The sequence below is a fragment of the Hippocampus guttulatus genome, chromosome 1 (assembly GCF_054856545.1).
Source record: "Hippocampus guttulatus isolate MCC_2025c chromosome 1, RoL_Hgut_1.0, whole genome shotgun sequence".
NCBI lineage: Eukaryota > Metazoa > Chordata > Actinopteri > Syngnathiformes > Syngnathidae > Hippocampus > Hippocampus guttulatus.
Genome location: NC_141261.1, coordinates 16,430,878 through 16,445,914, shown reverse-complemented (window position 1 = coordinate 16,445,914; position 15,037 = coordinate 16,430,878). Strand labels below are relative to the sequence as shown.

The following is a 15,037-nucleotide window of genomic DNA, read 5'->3' as shown; positions in this document are numbered from 1 at the left end:
AAAGCGACAGCCATACTTCCACACGTGACCGCAATGCACGGGCATAGTAAACGGAAAAGGAATTACGTTGCGAGAACTCGCAGCGTCGTATCGCGATGTCTTGAAAGTAGAGCAAAGCAGAAAATGGATCGTAGTGCTAACAAGCTAACAGGACAATTCCAGTGTTAGCTGGATAGTAATCCACTTTTTTCGGAGGTATGCGTTCAGATTTCCTCGTGGCGGCCACGCAAAACAACACACAGCCGTTAAAGGTTAGATTTGTCTCAGTACATTAATAGACCGTCGCAGTTAGACGAGCTCCCAGCAGTTAGCCAAACTAGCTGTTCTATAATGTCGTCTGCTTTACTCGTCTGCTCAACTGCTCTGTTTTTTTGGTGGTATTTCTAAGTGTTTGTGGTCAAGAACGCTCCCGTTCCTTTTAAATGTCTGGAATCTGATGAGAAAAGTAACATTATAATGCCTTGTATTTATCGTTTGGTTAATCGAATGTCTTGACGTTTCAGATAACAATGATTAGAGTTAACAAAGATTTGCGCAATGTATGCCAGGCCCTTGTCGTCACCCTTTCAAACTCAAAAAATATCTACCAGCCTACGAGCCAATCAGTTGAACCCACAATGCAGAGCACACCAAAGTTTTATTCTATCTATATATGTGAAATATGGGTCCCCAGTATACATTAACTGCTGGGTCCGACTTGCATATGTCGAGCAGTTTTCAGAATGAGCATTATAACCTTACTCGTCCGTTTTGAATACACTTTTTGCACTATTTTGTCTTATATGTTGTATTTTCACATTTAAAATGGGCTCTTACTAGATTTCGCTTTATTTAGGACAAGTTTAATTATATTCTGGCGTAATTTCATTTTATTTTGATGGTACACACATCTGACTTTTTTCATAATTTCAAATTATCTTGTAAATGTGAATATATTCAGAGTGGAGTAAACCTGATTACCCATCCGGCACTTTCAAAGGTGCAAAATTGTATTTTGGATAGACCATGAAAATCTGTTAATTTTATGCATTTCTGGCGTGTGACATCTTAGAACATGCAACTGTACAGTACATAATAACGGAGGAGCTGTTTAAGACACCCAAATAACATCATACAAGCACGCCATCAAGTGTGATCAACAAACTATGTATAAATATATACTGTACATGACATACATTAGGTATGTGTGCAACATTTCAAAAATGAACTGTTTTACATGAAACCAGAGTTTTCAGACAAAGCTTTTACGGTCCTTTATATGTCATCCTGTGACAAGCATTAAGAAAGTGACAACTGTTTCAAGCAATGAAAATGCACCAATTTATGGCCAGCGTCTTAATTCAAATTCAATTAGGGGAGATGAATTCGGTGTGACCTTTTTTATACCTGTAGAATCTGAATTTCAGATTTCCGTAGCTTTTGTAATTTTTATCCTACTTTCAAAACACTGCCATCATTGGAAAGCTTGCTAAACACAGAAGCAGAAAACATATAACGATGCTGGGGATTATTCCTAATTAGCTCATTAAGTAACTCCAATCACTATGGAAAACTGTAGGTAAATATCAGCAGAACAATAATAATTAAAAACTACAATGAATATAAGATTGAATTTTTCAGCAGAAAATATCTGAAAGCCCCCTTTTAGCAAAGTAATATAAATAATAAGTAATATGAATCTGTAGTAAAATACAGCAACTAAGACAAAAATAATGACTATTATTGCTTTATTTTTATAATTGGTGACATATGTGGAAGAAAAAAAATTAAGAATGGAGAATGAAAAAAATACTCCATTCGTCATTTTAAGGAACAGATGTGTCACAGTTAGGACACCTTTGTAGTTTATAAAACTTGTGAAGTTCGTGGAAGCAAGTTAAATTATGAGCCATCATGGTGGGTCAGAGTAAGATTACAAGAGAACAGGGGGTTTGTCAACTACAAAATGTTGACCAAGCCTGATACCCTGTGTACTTGATCTTTTGAGAAATTTTGAAGTTGTTTTTAAAACTATGACACCTGTTCCACATCATCGTGACTGGATTATTGTTGAAAGTTGCGGCTGCAGCGGTTCCACCGACACTCACAATGCGTGATCATGACTGTGGCTTGTTGAGTAACCATTTTTTGAGTCATTCAGCCGCGGATACTCGCATACCTACTGTATATACATGCCACACAAGTTGCTAGAGCCAAGTGGCAGAAGGGCTGTCGAGGTTGCAAGTCGCAAGATCCAACGAGAACCCAGTTACAAAATGAAATCTCGGCAATCCGGTTCAGCCTGCCAGACGCAAGGCTAACGAAGAGGGCCTAACTTCCCCACCACACAAAGCACACACTAGCCTTCACCTTCATGCAGGCATCCGCTGTCATCAGTAATTGACAAGGAGACTGGGCTATGTTCATATTTGAAGAGAGAAAAAAGCTCAATTTTTTCCGGGCCTCCCAACACCAACAGTCAAATAATGACTGAAGGTCACAAATAACTTTTCTACTGACCTTCATTCCCTTTTTCCAGAACTTCATAGTCACTGCCTTGTTCAAGATGGGTGCACTGAATGCCTTGTTTGGACTCATGTAGTCTTGGACCGTAGCTGGGCAGGTATGAATTGTTTTACGTGCAGTTGCACTTGCATCACTGTGTACCTACCTGAAAGCATTTGTAACACTTGGAGTTATGCTGATCATCAGCTACAGGTAGGTCCATGATGCCATTCAGCTGGAGTTTCACAAACTTACTGCTCAACCATCCTGTGTCGTTCTATACATTGAGGCAAACTCACACCTTTGAAGGATGGAAGGCCGAGCAAAGTGTAACATTTTTGAACTCGATTCCTTCTGTTAGAATTTTCAGACTTTTTTTTCACAAATAAGACCACAGAACAAGCAGTGTTTTGAGTGCCCAATGTCAGATAGTTGAGGGTGGATGACTTGCTTTCTCGTTTGACTTTGTCATGAGTCTGACTTGTGCTTGCTCACATCTCGAGAGCAAGAAAATCAAATGTCTCACAGCGCTCAAAGGGGGACTCGGCAAAAAAAACAAACCAAAAAACATGAGGAGTCACTCATTTGTAGCACGGTTGCAGATGCACTCATTGCGGGCACACTCCTGCAGCCTCGCAAAAAATGAAGTTTCAACGTGCACATTTAGTGTTACAGGAACACGCCCTCACAAATAAGATGTTTTCTGAGGTAACAAGGTATTGGGTCCATGTGAGCCTGCGATGAGTGCAGGTTTCTGCCTTAAAAACTTGCTCATGGTCACTCTGTGTCTGTGACACCTGAATCAAGTTCGCTGACACCACCCCGACTGGGCCAGGACAAAATTCATGAACAAACATGATGACATCAACACATTCTCGCTTTTTAAAAATATGTAATGTTAATTATTTTGAGTTTTATCCACTTAAATTAATCAATAATTTTTATTTTGACCACCAGTTAGGTTGAATCCTTTCACACGGAATGACTTGGACAAGATATAAAGCCCAGAAATAAATGTCATTAATGTTAAATATTCAGTTTGATTTTACACTGCAAAGAAAGTAACTACACAGAAGTATCATTTTCCTAACTCATATAGTATAAAGATGTGAAATACGAAATCATCAAAACTTACCATGTGATATCATGAAAATACAGGTCCAATGCTAGTTCTGGCAAGACAAGAATACAATACCGTACATCTTTATTGATACAGCACTTTCACTTTTCGCTACAGCCGTAACAAAGCACTTTTACAGAATATTTAGGATGAAATAATAATCGAACAGCACACAGAACAACAAATCTACCTGGGCCACGACTCAAAAAGGCTTAACGTAAGACCCTGCAGTGTGCCCATTAGTGCATGACAAATGTTTGACACCTCGTAAGTTTCCGTTTTTTGATTAGTTGTGGTTCTGTGGGACAGTTTCTTGTACAGTGGACCCTTGCTATTCATGGGGGATTGGGACATAGGGACTGGGCCAGACTGCAAGTCATGAAAATCTGCATAGAATTGACAGCAAATATTAAATGCATTACAAAAGTACAACCCCCCTGACCCCCCCAAATAAATAAATTAATATATATATATATATATATATATATATATATATATGCGGCTAGGTGAATCCATGGGTGTTAAAGCACAAGTAAGCAGAATAAGCTAATACCCCACCCACCACCACCACCTCAGATCACATTTTAAATTTTTACTCCTATCAAGCAGGGCTCACAGGGCAAAGGTGCTGGGTTCAATTCTGGCTCCGGCCTTCCTGTATGGAGTTTGCAGGTTCTCCCTGTGCCTGTGTGGGTTTTCTCCCACATTCCAAAAACATGCGTGGCAATTTCATAGAACACTCTAAATTGTCCCTAGATGTGAGTGTGAGCGCGAATGGTTCTTGGTCACTGTGCGCCTTGCCATTTCTGGATGTACTCCGCCTTCTGTCCGAAGACAACTGGGATAGGCTCTAGCATGTCCCGCGACCGTTGTGAGGATAAGCGGATCAGACAAGCAGGGCTGTGCACAAATCGGTGATGATTCAAAAAGAGGAGCAAATTGGCCGTTTAAAAACACCAAATAAGAATTCTCGAATTCGAGTCAGAACGAGTAATCGCATATTATCACGTGTATTGTCACAATCGAGAGACTAATTGGTTGGCAACACTCATGTTTCAGTATGTGTGACCTATTGTAGCATCACAGAATAAATCAGGCCAAGCAGAATGCTTGAAGTAAACTCCTTAATGAGAACAAAAATGCCGTACTGACCGCGACTCCACCAAAACAACAGCGCTAACCGGGGTGCAGTTTACAGTGTCATTTCTCCCTTCCCTCTCTCGCACCACCAACGTCCTGTCTTGTTCACAGCCCCTCCAGTTCATAGGAAACCACAGATTTTTTTGCATGAGGTTTGTGAAAGCGTGCTGCGTTCATATGAGCATTACAATCAACTGTTATGCAGTGAGTCAATCAACACAGCTCAGCAGGCCAGTGGAGCAATGCCTTTGTTTACAAGCTGTTGGCCTCTCATGCCATTCTAGCAAGGAAAATACCCAGGCTATCTAGCAGCTGGTTCAACGCAAGCAGATGGTTTTTAAAATTGGTCCAAAAGAATCCTTGATTCTGTCATTGATCGGTGTACAGTGAGGAATCCTGAAGGTTAAATGAAGTTATTTTAAACTTAAAAAGGAAAACCTTTTAAAGTCGCCATCTTTGCCACTTCATAGGGCTCACACACTTCTTTCCCAATGTTTCGACTTCACAGTGCAGAGGTCATGGGTTCGATTCTGGGCTCCAGCCTTCTGTGTGGAATTTACATGTTCTCCCCTATGCCTGCGTGTGTATTCTCTGGCTACTCCGGTTTCCTCCCGCATTCCAAAAACATACATGGCAGGTTGATTGAATGCTCAAAATTGTCCCTAGGTGTGATTGTTTGTCTATGGGTGGCCTGCTTTTGGCTGGCAACTGGTTAATGGTGTACGCCACCTGTTGCCTAAAGACGGCTGGGATAGGATTTCAGCACGACCCTCGTGAGGATAAGCAGTTCAGATAATGGATTGATATTTTTACACTTTATCAGCTTAACTGCCTTCATACAAAGGTATTTACCGGTAGTTGAAAAACTAGCACAAATGATCAATTATTCACAGAAAAATGAATGATGAACAAAAGGAAACAATGCCTGTCACACGGTTGTTGCTTTCGAGAAACATGGTGGACACCATCAACTGATAAGCTGTTCGCTATGGAAAATACAAAATGCCTGCAGCTGGACTACACACTAAATCCTGATGACTCACGCTCAAGATTACACCAAAAAATAGTGCTTGCCACTTGCGCGAAAATATCCATCCATCCATCCATTTTCCGAACCGCTTGATCCTCACTAGGGTCGCGGGGGGTGCTGGAGCCTATCCCAGCCGTCTTCGGGCAGTAGGTGGGGGTCACCCTGAATCAGTTGCCAGCCAATCGCAGGGCACACAGAGACAAACAACCATCCACGCCCACACTCACACCTAGGGACAATTTAGAGCGTCCAATCAACCTGCCATGCATGTTTTTTGGAATGTGGGAGGAAACCGGAGCACCCGGAGAAAACACACGCAGGCCCAGGGAGAACATGCAAACTCCACACAGGGAGGCCGGAGCTGGAATTGAACCCGGTACCTCTGCACTGTGAAGCCGACGTGCTAACCACTGGACTACCGGGCCGCCCTGTATGGAGCGGCCCGGTACGCGAAAATATGTATCTATTTATTTTATTGTATGATCACTTCCAATGAAAATGTACACCACGCTCGACTCGGAAACTACTTGGTCATCGTATTTTAAAGTGAAACCATTGAACTTCTATAAGGTCATGACACAAATAGACGTAATTTCTGCGTCTTACTTTCAACTATCTATAAATTCCTTTATATTCATGTCTTTCACCACACAAATAAAGGTGTCAGTTTCCTCCTCGCTACACAATTGTAATGCTGTGCTGCAGCTGAGTTTCATCATGTGTGTTTACTTCTGCTTGTGTATGCTCGGTGGGTTGCACGCCACATGCCGCAAACAAGAGGTTCCTGTGCTCAAAAGACCATGTTTCCTTGTCGATCGAGCATGCACAAATGAATGCTCCTGACAAGTGCTTATATGACCAAAGATTTGGGTTAGGGAAGGAGTAACCCTTACTCAGGTTTTGAAAAACCAGAATATAAGCAAGTTTGTTGATTTAGTGGGTGTTTACATTACCTTGCCCAACCGGAATATTGCTAATTTCCAGGTTTTTAAAAGTGGTTTTGACTACATCTAAACATAGCCATTGTTGATAAATGCACTGCATTTTTCAAGTCTTCCTCTATTGTCCTCAGGACGTTACCTGTAAATAAGTGTGCCAAAATAGCCATAAACCGCTCCGCCTGGTGCTCTACTATCGGAAACGCAGTATCACCACCTATGCAGCGATGCCCAGCAACGGTCACATTCCGTGGTCCTCGCCCCTCACGACATACACAATGAATGGAGATGATGACGGCGGGCTGCGACTTGCTAAGTTCAGTGTGAAAAGGGCTTTCAGAGCCGTATGAATGAATGAATGAAACGGAGCAAAGAGCTATATGTGGCTTGCGAGCCACATGTTGGCTTGCGAGCCACATTTTGGCTCGCAAGCCACATGTTGGCTAGCCCTGTAAATATGTTCTGGTCCCTGATACGAATAATACAAGTTTTCTGTTCCTCTTTGGTTTTCACTGGGGTACGGATATATAGTCTGTTGAAGAAAGTTGGTGAAGCACTTGCTTTGGGAGCACTTCAAAGTTACTGGTGGCTCGCTATTTTACAGTTATCTTCCCAGGCATTTGGAATATTAGGCATAATTACTCCTCCACAAGTACTCAATGGGGGGAGTTTAGTTCGTGTGTAAGGCGGTTAGAACGATACAGTGACGCCCAATTCCTCGCTGGACGGCCAACTGTCGAAACCTGTGGGGCAGCCGCCTCCATAGAGGAGTTCATCATTGATTCACCAAAACATATTTTCCAGTCTGCTGAAAGTGTACCCCTCTCTTTGGAATGGCCTCCCACGAAACGTTTGGCAAGCCCTCTTGAGGCCTATATAACTCGTCTTAAAACTCATTTTTATTCTTTGGCTTTTGACTCAGCATGAGACTTGATTTTTGGTTTTATTGTTTTGTGCTTTCTACTCTCTTTGTTAATCATTTATTGTTTTATTGTTGTTGTGAATTACTTTTGCTCCATGTACAGCACTTTGTATACAGCGGTGGTTGTTTTAAAGTGCTCTATAAGTACAGTTGAGTTGAGAAGTATCTCCACATGGCTAACATCCCTGCCTGAAGGCATCAGGCCAATAAAATAGTATTGGAGATGTATCAAAACATTTTTATGAGTTGCGTACAGACCTACAGTATTGGCACCAGCATTTTAATATTTAGGTATTTTTCATTATCATGTTGTTGTTGTTGTTTTTTTTTACATTTTGAAACTAATTTGTTTTTTCAGTTTTAATTTATTTTTATTTGGCTTTGTTTGAGTTTAGTATTCGTTTGAGTTTTTAATATATGAATTATTTGTCGATTGCAACATAAAACATCGAAGTATTGTGTAATGAAATAAAGTAAACTACAATTCCCAAACCTTTCTTCTGTACAGCCCTACAGTAATGCGGAAATAAATACATACACAAATAAAAATAAATGCCAAAATCATAATGTATAAAATGAATTGAAAAAGATTAAAACAAAGCACATTTTCTTGATAATTATAGTTTCAGTTAGTCTTATAATGCACTTTAGTTTTTATTTCATTCATAAGAATCTTTTGTAGAATTTGGTTTTAGTTATTTCGTTAACCTTCGTTAACTATAATAACTGATTCAGATATTGATACTATTGTTTTCAGTGACTCCCTAATTAAAACGTGTCCAAAAAATGTGTCAAAATCATGTCTATTCGACTCCTAATACGAGTGCTAATTATGCCAATTGATCATCAAATGAAAATGATTATATGGCAGATTCTGTATCTTGGGGATCCTTACATAATATTTCTTAAATATACCTTTGGTGTGCTCAACATTTTTCTGTTCATAAAGGGGCTCAATGAGCTGGCTACCAGACTGTATCGAGGTAACCCGTTACATATCATGGCGGACTTTTTTTTCTTTCTTCAACACTAATATGATGTAAATCTGTAACTATTGAAAAAAAAAGATTGACAGTGTAATTTACTATTGCATTAATGTACACTTCAGGCAGAGCTTGAGTATGAATAAGAGTTGGGAGTATTGTTACATTATAGTGTATTATGTCTGTGACACACACACACACACCGTACATTTACACTGTTGCGTTCCAGGTTCTTGCATCACTTCATTTCACTTGTGTGCTAATGAGTAATATACCTTATTTTGGACAGCCTTGATTCATTCCAATGGATGTCAGTGCAAAACCAAAGAAGTATAATGCAGGCTCAGGTAAAACATCTTCTACCACATTCTCTTGACTGGCCGATCCAAACGATTATGAGATAATTAATCTGTATTTGTGGGTATTATGGTTTATTTTTGTAGAAGAGCAGCAGAGCCAGTCAGACGCTTCAGATGATAAACCGGGATTGTCCCAGTTTAGAAAGTCTTGGGGTTTCAGGCGATCAACTTTAGCTCGCCGTGAGTTCATCGAAGAAGTTGGAGACTTGACCAACAGCCCTCCACCTCTACGGAAAATCAGAGGCCGTCGTCCACCACGGACAACTCTAGCCTCGAAAGACAGCATTGCTGCCCAATCTCCTCAAGAATCTCGGACTGCTGTAGAAGATCTCGAGTGGTCCGCCTCATCCTCACCGGTACCTGACGAGACAAAACCAGCTTTAGCCTCTGCGGGCGGGTGTCTTGACCCGAGCATGTGGCAGGATGTTGGGTCTGCTTTTCACACAGCTTTCAGTCTTCTTGGTGGGGATGACGATTTGTCTATGGAAATGTCTCAAGCTTTGCCAGACCCCGATATTTTGGGAGTTGGCACTGCTACAGAGGTCCCGCCTTCACAGACTGCAGATGACACAGTGCCGTCTGAACTCAAGGGATCTGCAGACAATGTTGGAACTTTGCAGCCTGTTGTTTCAGATGAAGTGGCACAAGAGGATGTCGAGAGTGTAATTTTAATCTCAAGTCAGGAAGAGGATAGTGATGACATGTGTTTAATACAAATCAAGGAGCAGTTGGACCATAAAGCCAGGCAGGGAGAAAGCACCAAGGGAGGCGGAAGAGGAAAGGCCAGAGGAAGAGGAAGAGGGCGAGGAAAGGGTAAAGGCAGAGGAAGGGGCAGAGGGAGGTCGAAGGCATCGGAGGTTGTGGCAATCATGGCAAATGACGAAGACGATGATGATGTGATTCTTATTCATCCATCAGAGACAGTCTCCGTTACAACTCAGAGTCCTGCTCAACAAACAAGCTCAGACTTTATTATCGTTGGCACAGATGTAGATCAGAATAGTGACACAACTCTTGGCCAGTACAGTGATGCACCAGATGAGGAGGAGGGGAAGCAAGGAGACAGTATCATTAAAAATGTTACGGAACATTCAAGCTTATCGGACTCCAAGGATTATGACCCAAATGCTCTGTACTGCATCTGTCAGCAAAAACACAACAAAAGGTAATTTAAGAGTAATAAATATCTCTCCCGGGCAGAGTTGCTGCCCCCGCTCCAAATTATGACTTTAACTTCCTGATTCCTTCATTTGGTTCCCCCCTTCTAGGTTCATGATCTCCTGTAACGGTTGCCAGGAGTATTTCCATGGCGACTGTGTTGGTGTCAGTGAGTCAGAAGGCTGTCAAGATTACATATGTTCACTTTGCACGACTAAGCAGCTGAGCCAACTCCAGCCCGAGTGTCACTCCCATCCAGAAATTTCTCCTGAGAGCTTGTCACTCAGTCCTTCTGGTGAAGAACTAGAGGGGAAAAAGGAGTGGCACTCCGTGAAGGTTCGCATTAAATTTGGATTATGGTTTTCACTATATATCATTTCTCCAGACAGCCCTCTTTCGTTTGATCACACGTTGCGCTATTGCCGTTTCTATAAACACCATAGCCGAATTTGTCGTCTTGAATGCCACTGAATTTGTGACTTATCCAAGTGACGTGAATGTTGCATTGTTTGAAAATTGTCCAATTGAGGTCTGGTCATAAGATGCCAATCTGGTTTCAGAAGACTGTAGACTTGGAGGTGAATCACATAGAGGAGGTTCCTGCAATAAGGCCTGTGGCTGGAACCGAACCTGAAAGGGCGATGGAGACAGGTTGTTCTCGTCCATTGTGTATTGGCCCAGGATGCTCCAAACCAGCATTGCAGGAATCTGTTTATTGTGGCACTGTTTGCATTGTGCAGCATGCTGCTCTCACTATGAAGTCTCTCTCTGACACAAAGGTGTCCAATCCTAGAGGTCAAGTGCAGAAAAAAGCCACAGCTGTATTGCCTACTGCAAAGGTAAACCATTCAAGTCATTTCAAACATAGTGATCTAGAAAAATGGTGTCAATGTAAATGCTTGATGAGTGAAAATATCTTCCCCCTCAGGGTCAAAGCTCTAGTAGGGTGTCTGCGAGGTTAGCAGCAAAAGCTGAAGAATGTGCCAAAGAAGACGAGCTGATGGAAACTGATGGAACACAGACAGAGGCTACATCTTCCCTAGCCTGTGACCCCACTCTCACAGGAGTTCAGGCCACTCCGCAACCATCACCTAAGTTTTACACAGCGTGTATGTACCATTCACTACTCATCCTCTTCCAATTCATACAGACACTTTCCCCCTTTGGCACAAGGTTTCCTTCATCTTTGCACAAGTCACACAATCACTCACAGTGATACAGTCATACATATCACAAATACATGACGGGGGTCAGGAGTTGGTAAGTATATTACAGTTCAAATGTAACCTGCGATGTACTCAAACACAATCTTGAATGCCTTTCGCATTTCGAAACACATTCAATTTAGCCGTTTGCTATCACTGGAAAATCAAAAAGCAAACCACAGCAGTACCCTTTGAGGATATATTATCCAACTTTGAATGAATTTTAAGACACCGGTACATGTCTGGGCATTCGGTGGGAACTTAAACGTGACCTCATCAACCTCCTAATACCACCAGTATCACATTACAAAACAATATACAAAAACACAATATAATTATCTGTGGCTTTACAGAGAAAGTTGAGTCATTTCACACATCTGAATGTGAATACCAGTTTTGCTAAAACAAGAAACTTTGTTCAACCTTATCTTCCGATACACCAAACATCAACACTACAATCCAGCAGTTCACAATCTGTATTCATATCATAACATAATAAAAACATAAAAACGTTAAAATGCATCATACTCATCCGCGATGCTTATTAATAGACAAAAGTCTTCCCTCTTTTGCTCCTCAGAGTTTTGAGTTGTGGGATTCTATAAAAGTCACTGTACACCTCCAGCTTGTTGGGGTGAATTGTCGGTGAAAACATCAACGAAGCGACAGGGAATTTATTCATCCCCACACCAGCATGGTGGAATATTCTGTGCTCTTGACATTTAAAACAACAACAGACGTCCTCCCCCCTGCAAAAAAGATCATGCAAACAATACATTGATAAATAGATAAAAATCAAGGTAGCAAATAGAATGCAACTCAATGTAATGATGTAAAAGCAGGACTCGAGATTAAAATTTGGAACTGGTTACAATGGTGCGCCCAACTTTATTTTTTGTGCACTAGCACAAGGATAGGTGCTCCAAAATTTTCCACAACATCGCATTCAACACTGCAGTTTTGTAGATCCACTCCTTTTTAAAACAAAATGACTGCATGTCTTTTTAGGTAACATTGTAAAAATTATTCACTTAAAATCTGGTCACCATAAAGTTATTTATTTGAATCACAATTCCACAAAATATTGGTCACTTCTCAAAAGTACTGGCGCTTGAAGTGATCTGTATCATTTGAACATAATGGGCCCCACTAGAACTTTCAAGTAGTTAGTAATCATTCCTGTCATCTGCAGCTAGCTCCACTCTATACGCAGAGGTCACTCACCTTGGCCTGTCACATTTTTTCACCATGATAAATGATCATTGTTTTTTTTTCATTGTTTTTTTTTTAACGCTGATGATTTTATGATGGAGCGAGTATGTCCTTTTTAAAAGCAAATACCTTCTTATTCTCAAGAATATGAACATTGGCATTGAACTAGAGGGTTGAACAGTAATTAAAATAAAATAGCTTTGACCCAAAAAAAAAATATATATATATATATATACACACACACACACACACACACATACAAGTAGCATATAGCAGACAGTGTTCACAAAAATTACATTGAAGCAAATATGAAATATTTGCTACAGATACCAATTAACACCCTCCTTCCCTGCCCCTCGACACTGGTCGTACCGGATGCAACCTCCTTTTTATATTTTGGGGCGTAATATTGAGAAATTAGGTCCCCAAATGTTGAACCCCGCGAAGTACAGTTTCTTTAACAGATGTGCAAAAAAAAAGTAAAACGTATGTTACATCGAAACTACTCTGACTAATAAAAACGTGTGAAAAGAGTGAACGTAACGGTGTACTGTAAGTGTAGTGTATAACTACCCACTTGTGCATATATGTACATTTTAATCATTAGGTTTTATTTTACTGCTGATGAGGAACACAGTCGGAGGAACAGTTGCACAAACATGCTATAATTGTTATGCGAAATTGTTGGAAACATTTTTATCAGAGATGCCCATTGCGTCGATCATGATCAACCGGTCGATCTCCAAGGGACTGTGGGTCGATCCCATGGCATTAATTCACCCACTCGCAGTTTTATAGCGACTGATATAGCTGCCTGTTAACGGCAGTAAAAGAGTTCAAATAAAACATAGACGCCCACCTATCACCCATTAGGGCAGCAAGTCATACGCCTGTTTGGAAGTGTGCGTACGGCTCGTTAGTAACAGCCCGGCTTATCGCATATTAAGAGCTCAAATATTTACAAAAAAACACAACATTTTGTTGATACAGTCCCCTCCAAAAATAATGGAATGGCAAATCGTTTTTGTTGTATAGCGTAGACCAGGGGTGGGCAACCAGCCAGAGACAAAAAGCCAATTTTTTTACTGTGTTACTGCAAAGATCCACATCATACCCTTCCTCGCGCACGCGCACACACACGCACACACGCGCGCATCAACGGGATTGATGATCGGCTGACGTAGTACGTTCTGTGTACTTAGCGCATTGTTTGAATGGCATCGCCACTGCTGAGGCGTTTTCGACGCTTGTTGCGTGAAAGCCCTGTAGCCGCACTGAACGAGCCGGCTTGCGAGCCGCAGGTTGGCCACCCCTGGCGTAGACATTTGGATTTCAAATGAACATCACGACACAAGTTTCCACAGTCCACAGCTTTTATTTCATGGTATTTATATCAGAACAGAAAACCTTTTGTATGAAACCACCCTCTTTTCAAGTGATCAAAGGCATTGGAGCAAGCTTATTAAATGAACTTTAAAGTGAATGACATTTCATAGTGGGTGGCCTAAGCATTACTTGTAATAACTGCATCAAGCCTGCGACTCACTGACTTCACAAAACTGTTGCAGTCTTCGTCTGAAGTCCTTTTCTACGCCGTTACTGCAGCCTCTTTAAGTTTTTATTTCTGGGGGCTTCTCCCTTGATTCTATTCAGGAAGTAAAATGCATGCTCTATATGGTTAAGGTCTGGTGATTGACCTGGCCATTCTTAGACCTTCCACTCCCCCCCAATGAAATTCTATATTGTGTTGAATCCCCCAGAGACAAACAAGAACAGAAATAATCTGCAATGAAGTCCTGAAAAAGCATTTCAAATGAAGACTGAAACAGTCTGGCGAAGTCAGGGTTATGTCACCAAATATTACATGTAATTCACTCTAAGTTAGATTAATTACATCCGTTTCACTGCTTTTGTTCACTTGAAAAGTGGGTGGCTTCAAACAAAAGATTTTCTGTTTTGTCTTGTCTATCATGTCGTCATGTTAATGCCATAAAGTAAAAGTTGGGAGTTTTGAACTTTTGATCTGAAGCCCAAAAGGTCTTCAGAATACAACAAAAACAAAGGAATTGAACTTGCCGTTCGAAGACTTTTGGAAGGGACCGTAGGTCATTTTGACTTGGTCATTTTAAAAGTAAATGAGCTCGCATGCTGATATAGTGTGGGCACCCCTGATTTATGTTCTCGGAGAGCAAACCTTTTCCCATCTCAAGATGTACTGCAATATGGCACTGTAAAACTGATTACAGTACAACCTCTGTTCACAAACAAGTGGGTTTATGAACGTAATTTTCAGATAAAAGATATTGATTGATTAAAAATTCACAAAGTGCTTTACAAACAGTCCCTGCCTCCATGCGCAACACTCAGTTGTGCTTTTGCTCACACAGTGCTCACATTGTCCGCTCCATGCATTTCACATACAGATACGTCTCAGTATTGCTCCCAAGAAAGTGACATACTAGTGCAATTGTGATTTGAGGAGCCTT

The 15,037-nt window shown here is 41.1% G+C and overlaps 1 protein-coding gene across 3 annotated transcripts in view; it reads left to right on the top strand.

Moving 5' to 3' along the window:
* Positions 1 to 111: 111 nt before the first annotated feature.
* Positions 112 to 15,037, top strand: part of LOC147210670 (uncharacterized) — a 36,954-nt gene continuing 22,028 nt past the window's right edge. The window contains exons 1-6 of one of the 3 annotated variants that reach the window (XM_086114508.1): positions 112 to 195; positions 8,907 to 8,964; positions 9,061 to 10,141; positions 10,245 to 10,470; positions 10,695 to 10,973; positions 11,063 to 11,243. In XM_086114508.1, the coding sequence (XP_085970634.1) occupies positions 8,922 to 8,964; positions 9,061 to 10,141; positions 10,245 to 10,470; positions 10,695 to 10,973; positions 11,063 to 11,243 (1,810 nt within the window). In that variant the 5' untranslated portion in view covers positions 112 to 195; positions 8,907 to 8,921. Of the gene's footprint in view, positions 252 to 8,906; positions 8,965 to 9,060; positions 10,142 to 10,244; positions 10,471 to 10,694; positions 10,974 to 11,062; positions 11,244 to 15,037 lie in introns of all 3 variants that reach the window. The other 2 variants (XM_086114517.1, XM_086114499.1) reach the window with 2 other exon arrangements.